At 44.5% G+C, this 10,140-nt stretch overlaps 1 protein-coding gene across 1 annotated transcript in view; it reads right to left on the bottom strand.

The window, feature by feature from the left end:
* Positions 1–10,140, bottom strand: part of SPAG1 (sperm associated antigen 1) — a 69,911-nt gene that overhangs the window by 18,487 nt on the left and 41,284 nt on the right. The window contains exons 11-13 of the mRNA XM_032421630.1: positions 9,620–9,991; positions 9,157–9,256; positions 3,666–3,818 (exon numbers count right to left, since the gene is read on the bottom strand). Of these exons, the coding sequence (XP_032277521.1) occupies positions 3,666–3,818; positions 9,157–9,256; positions 9,620–9,991 (625 nt within the window). The remainder of the gene's footprint in view (positions 1–3,665; positions 3,819–9,156; positions 9,257–9,619; positions 9,992–10,140) is intronic.

Here is a 10,140-nt window from a genome sequence, read left to right as displayed (position 1 = left end):
CTTTTTTTTTTTTTTTTTTGTCTTTAATGTTATTCACTTACTGTGTTTTCATATGCATAAAGATGAAAGGACAGGATACTGGAGTCCAATAGGAGGGCCCTTATACTATTGATGTTTACTAATGGCCATCACAAAGTTCAGATTAACATCCCCATCATCACTTTGTCATCATTTTAAACATACAAAATACCATATTTACGTTTAAAAACAAAACTGAACTATGTCTTTGAAATGAAACTGATTTTATTTTTTTATTTTTTATTTTTATTTTTTTTATTTTTTTTAATTTTTTTTTATTGTTATGTTGAAATGAAACTGATTTTAAAAAGGTGTGTCCCAAGATGAGAGGATTTACAGGTAATTAGTAGAATGCATTCAAGTTAGCTAACTCAATAGTACTTTTTGTGTGCACAGTTTTCTATTTATACAGAGACAAACACAATCCACATACTTTTTCTTACAGTTTCTTAAACCGAAATTTCAATAGTGATCTTTGGTTATGCGAACCAAATATCACATATCTTAGTGTAAAGAAAATAACTTTAAAAAATAATGTAAGACCACCCACAACTACAGAAGGAAAAAAAAAGCTTTAGAAAAGAGAATTTTCAAGCAAAACTTGTATTACCAGCAGAGAGGAAGGAAGAAGCAGCTGAAAAGAGATGATGTGTTGCCAGGGAGTAAATAAGTAAATGCAGGGAAATTTAACATATAAGTTTCCTGGAGAGGAAAAGAGGAACATGGTTAATGGAAGACAGAAACAAAATATAAACACAGAGGTTTAAATAAAAAAAAAAAAAAAGCTGCTGTTGTTCACATGGAAAAGCAAACATAAATATGGGATTTGTGAAAAGGAACAGTGAAATTTAAAAAATGGATATTTCACAGAAAAATATATATGGCCAAACCAGACAAAGCCCCCCTCATCTTCTTATAAAGTATCACTAAGAAACGTTCAATTAAAAAGTGAATGAATCTTAAAAGTCAATCTGTATAAACGAACCTTCACGAATACACATAAAAAGTATAACACAATCCTCAAAAAGCTAAACACAGAATTCCCACATGACCCAGCGATTCCACTCCTAGGTATACTCCAAGAGGAAGTGAAAACAGGTGTGCAAACACTTGCACACGAATGCCCACAGACTATTCCCAAGAGCCCAAAGATGGAAACCACCACAGTGCCCATCACCTGATGAATGGATAAACAAAACGTGCTATGCCCATACAATGGAATGCTATTCAGCTATAAAAAGAAAGGAAGCACTCACATATTCTACAACATGAACCTTAAAAACGTCACACTAGGTGAAAAAAGCCAAACACAAAAGGCACATACTCTAGGATTCCATTTACAGGGACCATCCAGAACAGGTAAACCGACAAGACAGAAAGCAGATAAGTGGCTGCCAGGGGCTGAGAGAAGGGAGAATGCGTGGCTGCTTAATAGGGACAGGGTTTCCTTTGGGGATGATAAATGTTCTGGAACTAGAGAGAGGTGGTGGGTTGTACAAGTGTGCATGTACTAAAGGCCACTCAACTGCATACTTTAAACAGACAATTTTATGTTCCATGAATTTTACTTCAATTTTTTCAAAATATATAGTGCACAAGGTTCAGAAAGAGGAGTAATCACAGCCTCTCAGATAACTATTTCTCCCGTCAGACCTTCCGGCCCATCACTATGAACCCACTTTCCTCCAACACCTTCCAACAGGCCCTTCCTCTCTGTCGGCTAATTCGGCTGTCTTCCTGCTTTGTCTCACAGGAAGCCGAGCTCTGGGAGAAGATCCCACTTGCCCAACTACCTTGGAGATGACCGGGGACAGAGGATGGGCAAATTAAAAGCCGACCACAGGAGTGAACTGTGCTCTGTTGGAGAATGAATTCATTCAACACATCTTACTGAGTGAATCTGCTGTAAGAGGTACTTCAACCACACAGACAGATAAAACCCAATTCCTGACCTCAAGGAACTTTCAATAGAATGAGAGAAAAATAATTTTACAAAAAGGGACAGAGAATTTACAAACGATATGGAAGCTGGGTAATAATAGAGGGCACGGTGTTCTGGGGGAAGTGGGAAGGGCGCCTAAAGTACATGTATGGTGGGGTGGAGCTGGGTCTATCAGGGAGAGTCATTTCCTAGAGGAAGGAGGTTCTCTCCTAAAGGACAGGAAGAAATTAACTGGGCAAAAAAGGGGAAAAGAGCCTCCGGGCACATATGAGGAGGCAGCAGATGACATTTCAGCAAGGCAGCTGTGCCACAGGGCAAATGGTTGAGACCTCCCAGGTGACGCTGCCCGATTTTCAAGCTCAAGAGCAAGGAGGCTGTGAATGCCCAAGGCTTGATCTGGCCCCAGGTCCAATTGCCAATGCATATCTCTTTCTTCCAGTTAGGCTGGGATCAGACAGGTTCCACGTGACCAGAGTGGACACTCCAGGAAATGGCTGTTGGCTCTACACACAGATCTTTCCAACGGTCTTCTCCAAAGTGCGGTGGGACCATGTGGGGAGGTAAGGCATGATTTTATAAAATGAATTAATCTAAAACATGCCATTCTCATCTTGCACAATTTTGCTCAAGGTCTCCTCCTATCAGTGCTCTTCAAAGACCACCTCAAGCGCTTGCTCTCCAACAACTAAAGCCTACACAGACCAAAGGGGCCTGGCCTCTCTGTGATTTCCCCACCTTACTAATATATTTTCACCGGTGGGGATAATCTGTCTTATGTTTTTCCCCCTGGCTATATTCTGGTTTGCTTAAATACAGAGATTGTTATTTTGCTGCTTTTTGTCTTTTTGCGGGGCGGGGGGGAGCGGGGCAGGGCAGGGCAGGCCAGACCAACACGGGGCACAGTGTAACGCACATAAGAAGCTATACTCTGGACAAATGGGATCAGAAAATAGTATACATAACTAGAAATATTATCCAACTCATCATTTTTTTAATCTCACCTGAAAGGAATTTATGAAGTCTGGAAATTCTTACCTTCCCATGCTCACTCAGGGGGTAAATAGGTCATAACATAAATTAGATCCAAATTCTTTGCTATTTCACCATGATAAATTAATACTCATCCTAGATGAGTGTCTATTTAAAGGGCATATAACACAAAATCTAGCAGGCTCATGAAGACATCCACTCTCCTGAGGAGAAACAACAGTTACGCTTCCACTGACAGAGGTGGTGCATTGAGCATGTGCAAACCCTGTAGGAGAAGAAGATTCGATATGGCAGTTTTCACTACATTTTTGGATCTTGTGCTAGAATTACTAGTGATTTACATCATCACTGGAAACACCTTCCTAATGCCACAGATATTTACAAATACTAAAATTAAGTTCTGTGCATTCACAACAGCAAAGAAGATCTATACGCTGAACTTAAGAAAAAAAAAATTTACTGAACAGTAATTAATGGACCAGGAAACAAATATAAAGGTGTTAGAGGACAACTCAAAATGGATTATAGGACAGTTAGAAATTAAGTTAGAGAGAGAGAGAACTGTTTGGTTTTGATGGGAGTGAAAATCATGCATGCAAAGTAAGTAACCAAGGACATGTCTACACTCTGACACCGTTCTTGGAGAAGAGGAAGAAAAACACGTAATTCCAGTAGAAAACAACTAGACCTCAGGCACCACCTCAGGCTGGCTTACCTGTTAATACTGTCATTTGCTAGCTGGATTCTGCAGTCTATTTGCAACACTGTTTTATAATCCACATAAGCTTTCTGATACTGCTCTAAAGTTTCATAGGCCATTGCTCGACGAAGAAGAGGCTTGATTGAGAATGGATGAAGTTCCAGAGCCCTGAAGACAAAAATATTACATGTCGTTTGTTTTGAAAATTATTCTTTTAACTTATACTAACTGAATATACACTGTAGTACTGGACTTTCAAACACAAACATATCTGGTATTTCATACGAAGGACCTAGGAATATACTAGAAAGGCAAATTCAGAGTAGAACAATCAAACTTGCGGTTACTCCTTTATTTTATATACTTTGGGTGGTGGCGGAGGGAGAGAGAAAATCCTAAGCAGGCTCCACTCCAGTGTGGAGCCCGCCACAGGGGCTCCGTCTCACAACCCTGAGATCATGCCCTGAGCTGAAATCAAGAGTCGGATGCACCAACTGAGCCACCCACGTGCCCCTACTTCCTTTATTTTAAACCAGTAGCAAAGCACGTCAGCATTTATTTTTCCCCCGCTGAGACTGAGCTCCCTGGCAGTGGGCAGTGTGCTCCACCCTCTCCAATACCCCAAACCCTCCCCCCCCAAGCCCTGACAAAACCCACCATGGCACCAAATACAAGGTAGGCTTTCAATAGATTCTTGTTACCTACTGATGGATTAAGAGGAAAATTTTCATTCGCACCTGGGTTTAATAAGGCACCTCAGCACAGAACCACAAAAACTTACATTACGTTTTGAAAATCAGCTCCCTAGGGCGCCTGGGTGGCTCAGTTGGTTAAGCGACTGCCTCCGGCTCAGGTCATGATCCTGGAGTCCCGGGATCGAGTCCCGCATCCGGCTCCCTGCTCAGCAGGGAGTCTGCTTCTCCCTCTGACCCTCCCCCTCTCATGCTCTCTGTCTCCCATTCTCTCTCTCTCAAATAAATAAATAAAATCTTTAAAAAAAAAAAAAAAAGAAAAGAAAATCAGCTCCCTAAAGGTCAGTTTATTATGATTTACTTGCTGGCAAAGGGCTTCAAAAATAGACCAGAGGGAATCAAGGAAGTAAGTGTACGATGATTTGTTAAGTCATGAATTTTCATCTTGCATTTGTTAAGGCTATGAAGTATCTCCAACATCACTAGAGATGTATTTGAAGGTTATGTTCCTTGGTTTTGTTTGAAGTAACTGTTTAAAGCTACTTCGCTACACAACGGACTTCATGACATTCTGAAATAAAGCACACAATCCAGAGATTGTAATTATGTACGAAAACTATCACACTCTTCGTTTTAACGAACTTAACTGAAACTGTAAAGCACGGCGAGTAGAAATCCTAGCAAGAGCCTACTTTCTACACACCCCACCAGGGACTGTCTGCTGCCCTGGGCTGTCCACACCAGGGATGGCAGGTCTGCTCCTCAGGTTCACTCTTCTGCTACATGTTTAACTTCCTTCAGGGAAAGCACGAGTGAGGGCTGCTTTACTTGTTCTCCAACAGTCTTGGGGATCTGCTGTCTATCCCCGTCTACAGTGATCTGGCAAGGGGATGCTGACAGAGCACCTGCCAGGTGCGAGCCACTGCAGACGCTCCTCGCACTGCCCAAGCCCGCAAGGTCAACAGTCATCCGTTCATGCTGCAGGTGAGGAGGCGGAGGGGAACTGAGCCTGATCTGCCCACAGGGCAGTTCTTCTGAATTTCAGCTTCAGGAAAGCCAGGGCAGTGACTGTCCCCACGGCTGACATCAGCGCCTGGCCCGCAGGAGGCACTCAGCAAACACCCCACGCCCCACAAGCGAACCTACGCTCTGCCTCCCTCACGCATCCAAAAGCACAATCAATAAGGGAACTTCGTTGGAGTCATTCACAATTCTCCACATTGTACAGACACTCCACCGCAAAGGGCGCTGTGCTCCCGGGCTCCGCACCATACAGGCGTCACGAACGAGCTTCAGTGCTCTATAATCTAACCAACTTCATTCTGCCCAGGTGTTACCACTGGGGGTTACTTTAATGATCTCCCCTGTACTGTACTGGGCTTTACATTTTTTTCTTTAACACATATGTATTACTTTTATAACCAATAAAAGTTACTTTAAAAGTAAAACTAAGATCAAGTAAAAACTCCTACTTAATAGAAAACCGATTTCTGAGCATCATTACCACTGCCTTAAATCTAGCTTAGTTTCATGCTTAGGGGATATTAACAACATGAACCCAGATGACAAACATGTACGATACTCACACAACTACCCCATGTCACCACAACTACCCCAGGTCACCACAGACTTCCAACGCCCAAGGTGCTTTTCAGCCACTCAAGACAGAGCCCAGGTAGGCGTGGAATATAACACTGAGCAAGATGATGCATTTAATTTTTAGCACTCCCAGCCCAGTAAATGCAAGGTTTTTTCTCTTTAACCACAATCCTGAAAGTGAATATGAGCTTATAAATGGAAATTCCACTAAGGAAAAAAAAAAAAAAAGGGCATTCATTCATAAAAACAGAGAGAACTTTTTAAGCCAGAGCTCACAAAGGTTTAACTATTCAAGTTAATACAGTTAAGACCCTACAGAGTCTTGTAATTTGAAGCCAGTCAGAGAGAAGCAAAGAGGAGCAAAAGCAGAAAATTACCAGGCAATGTTCATTTTTAGTGAGTCTGTCAAAATATCCTCAATGGAAAGTCACCGAAAGATTCTTTTGGTGTAGTTTAGATAACCCAAAAAGATTCTCTGGCAGATGGGAAGAGGATTTTTTTTTTAAGCTGATAAACAATTCTGAGAACATAAAGCAATTTCTAGGATAATGGTTTTAAACTTCTGCCCTGTTTCATGGTTTATCTCGAAGCCTAAAATAGAAACATGGAGATGCTGTGGTCAGGAGAGGGACAAGGCCCAGAGCCCCTTGAGCTCCTCAAATCCCCCTTATACTCCCAACAGTGATCCTCTCAGCACACCCCTGGGATACACCTCAGAGGAAGTGTTTCAGAGGAGGCCCCAGGAGTTCAGATGTGTAAAATTAAACACTTTTCCCCCAAACTGCATTAAGTTATTCTCATAGGTCAATCTATGAAAGCTAATTCATAGGTTCCCCTCTCCCTTATTTTAAAGTTTGCCCCAATTGAGTTTTTTTTCAGTTTGACTCCTGCTACCACTTGTCTTAGAATAAGGGCTCATGGGCACACTAACAACTCTCCAAAGAGCAGAGACAATTAAGTGAAAAACTAAAACATAGGCTTTCATTAAAATGTATGTAATCCTCTTGAGGTGAAAATAGTCCTATTTCTGCTACTAAATGATTCCTAGTTCATACAGATTTAAATACATTTATTTCAACATGTTTACAAAAGCAAATCAAGTTTTCTGGCATTAAAAGTAGTTTGAGGGGTGCCTCGGTGGCTCAGTCGTTAAGCGTCTACCTTCAGCTCAGGTCATGATCCCAGGGTCCTGGGATCGAGCCCCGCATCGGGCTCCCTGCTCGGCGGGAAGCCTGCTTCTCCCTCTCCCACTCCCCCTGCTTGTGTTCCCTCTCTCGCTGTGTCTCTGTCAAATAAATTAAAAAAACAAAACAAAACAGTTTAAAAAAAAAAAAAAGTAGTCTGAGGTTCACTGCTTTGGAATAAAATCACCTCATGCCCCTTATGTTGGGACTCATATGCCAGATATCAAGAAAACATCTAAGTAGGTCGGGCTCCAGAGAGGTCAGTACTGACCAGCAAAGCAGGATTCTTTGGCCTAGAACACAGCTCTTATCTAAGGACATCTTAACTAAACCACCGCCCATCTCCCTCCACCCCTGCCCCCTCCCCAGGCCGTCTCCTGCTCTCCTTCCAGACAAACCTCCATTCTAGCCTCCTAGACACCATGGCTGGAATCCCATCTTTGACTTCCTCCCAGATCTACACTGAAACACAACAAATTTTAGCAAGAAAATGTCTGCTACCTTAAACTATCTCACTTAAGGATAAAGTGACTCCACTGTTTTGCAGTAGCCCTAACTGTAGGGTTCCCAAGTTTGAACTGTAGTCCTGAACTCACTCACTGTAGCAAGACCTAAGATAAATCTGAAGGTTAACGTGCTGGCCACAGACACTTGTGCTGTGAAGGTTCTTGGCTGCAAACCACAATGTACTTGATATTCCACAAATTCACATGGTCTTACTAGTTAAGTGCAGTGGTAAATGTTTAACAACTGGCTCTCCTGAGGAGAAAAACCCAGATTTGAGGTGCCTGCCAATTTTCATGGTGTTAGTACTCCAACCATGGCAGATTTCAAGCTACTAATTTGACTTCGACCAGCTCCTAAAAACGTAATAAGTAGTGTGAGCCAGCACAACAGTGGACGGGTCTACAGTCAGGGCCAAGTGAATATAAATAGTATTTATTTTAAATCTGAATATGTAAAATTGGCAAAAAAAAAAAAAAAAAATCCAAGCCCCTCAACACCTTCTTTTTAAACTGTAGACACAGAAATTGGCAAGTTTTTACCCATATCAATATACTGATACTAACACTGAAAAAAATAATAAATTGTTCTTCTTATAATGAGGTTGTCCACAAGTTACTGTTCAACCTAGGACTTCTGAGAGTGAAAACGGGTAATATTAGTAATTTTACCAGACAAGGAGAGTAAACCAGGACTGTGAGGGTCAAGCCAGGACACACAAGTTATTTTTTAGATGCACTAATAGTAGCTTCTTTCCAAAGGGCTCCTGAAGCAGGCTTATTACATAATGGTGGAAGAAAACAGTACTTTTTATTCATGTAAATACATTCACCAACCTCAGTATGTAACTTGTTGAGTACCACGGGTGACTATAGTGCTTGCAAAGCGGTCTACAACACGGTTCCTGACTTCACGGAGCTGAAAATCCATTGTAGTGGATAACACAAGTACCCACAGGTGTGAGAATGACCGTGCAAGGGGTATAGCCATGCAGGTGACCAGGAAGCCTGAGGTGACCAGGAAGGCAAAGAAGAGGGGGCAGTTGAGCAGGGATTTCAGAAGCAAAGATGTGCAGAGGGCATCACAGTGGCCCAAATGAGAGCAGAAAGCTTGTTTGGGGGGCAAGGAGGTAAGAGGAGCTTGTAATTATCTGCAACACCACACTGAGCCACTGAATACCTGTTTGAAACACAAAATAATGCTTCAGGAAAAGTCGTTCTGATGCTACAGTGGAGGAGCCAAAGAGACTAGAGGAAAGGCTTCTCCAAAAGTCTAAAATTGACATGAAAAGAGCATGGATTAAAGTGACGGCTGTGTAAATGAAAAAAGTTTGCATTCTTCTATTAACTGTCTTTGTATATATGAAGTAGAAAAATGTATCATTTTTCGGTATAATTCAATGAACATGTCTTTAAAGTGTCTAAGAAATTAGATTCATGAAAAAAATTCGGTAAGAAATTAAATACTGCATTCATTCATCACACTGAAATGGTAATCTCTTGACAAACCTGAAAACGCGCAGTTTACCTGTTACAATCTTGAATGCAGCCGCTGCAGTTTCCTTCTTTTAGGTAACACGCTGCTCTATTTGAATATAAGATACTTAGATCATCTGCACTTCCACTTCCTAAAATCACATTTAATTAAATACGGTTAAACTCCAGGAGCGCAATCACAGTTCCCCAGCACGACGAGACGACTGAGGTCTCCGGGGGCACTGCAGTCCTACGGCCCGCCCCTCACGCGGAGCCCGGGGAGCGCCCGGTGCCCGCAGGGGCCTCGGAGGGCGAGGCCGTGAGGGACGCATGCAGACGCGCCCCGCCCGGGCACATGCTACGCATTCCGAGGTGCCGCGCGCCCAGGTCGGTCCCACCCCGCCCTCCGTCCGGTCTGCACGGACGCGAGCGCCTGTCATCCGGGCGGCGGCCCTACACGTCCCGAGAGCCGCAGCCCGAGGGTCCGGGGAGGCGCGGGCGCAGCTCTCGCCTACCTGCAGGCTCCAGCTGCGCGATCGCCGCCGAGTACTTGAGGGCCGCCTCGGCGAACTGGCCGCTTTTGAACAGCTCGTTGCCCTGGCTCTTCAAGCCCGCGGGGCCGAGCGTGGCGGCGGGGACGGGGGCCGCGGCGGCGGCAGGGTCCCCGGCGCCCCGCCCGCTGCCCGGGTGCTGGTTGGCGCTGCCTGCCGCCTCGGGGGCCCGCGGTCGGCCCCGCTTGTCCGCGCCGGATCCGGGCGCCCGACCCCGCCGCGGCGCGCCCCTCTCCGGCCGCTTGCCGCCCTCGCTTTTGCGGGTCAGCTTCTTCTGGATGTTGCCCATGGCGCGCGGCTCCGCGGCGCTCCCGGCTCCCGCCGGCTCCGCGGCCTCTGTGGGAAGTGGATGCGGGAAGCGAGTGTTTGCATCATCAGGAGAAACTACCTACCGCGGCGGCCGCGGGGGTGCCCGGCGCAGACGCGCGGCGCAGCGCGCGCGGGGGCGGGTCGCGGCGGAGGCCGGGCGGGCACCGCCCCCGCGG

Source organism: Phoca vitulina, unplaced genomic scaffold (assembly GCF_004348235.1).
Source record: "Phoca vitulina isolate PV1807 unplaced genomic scaffold, GSC_HSeal_1.0 scaffold25, whole genome shotgun sequence".
Lineage (NCBI taxonomy): Eukaryota > Metazoa > Chordata > Mammalia > Carnivora > Phocidae > Phoca > Phoca vitulina.
Note: the sequence above shows the minus strand (reverse complement) of the source record. Positions and strands in the feature narration are given on the sequence as shown.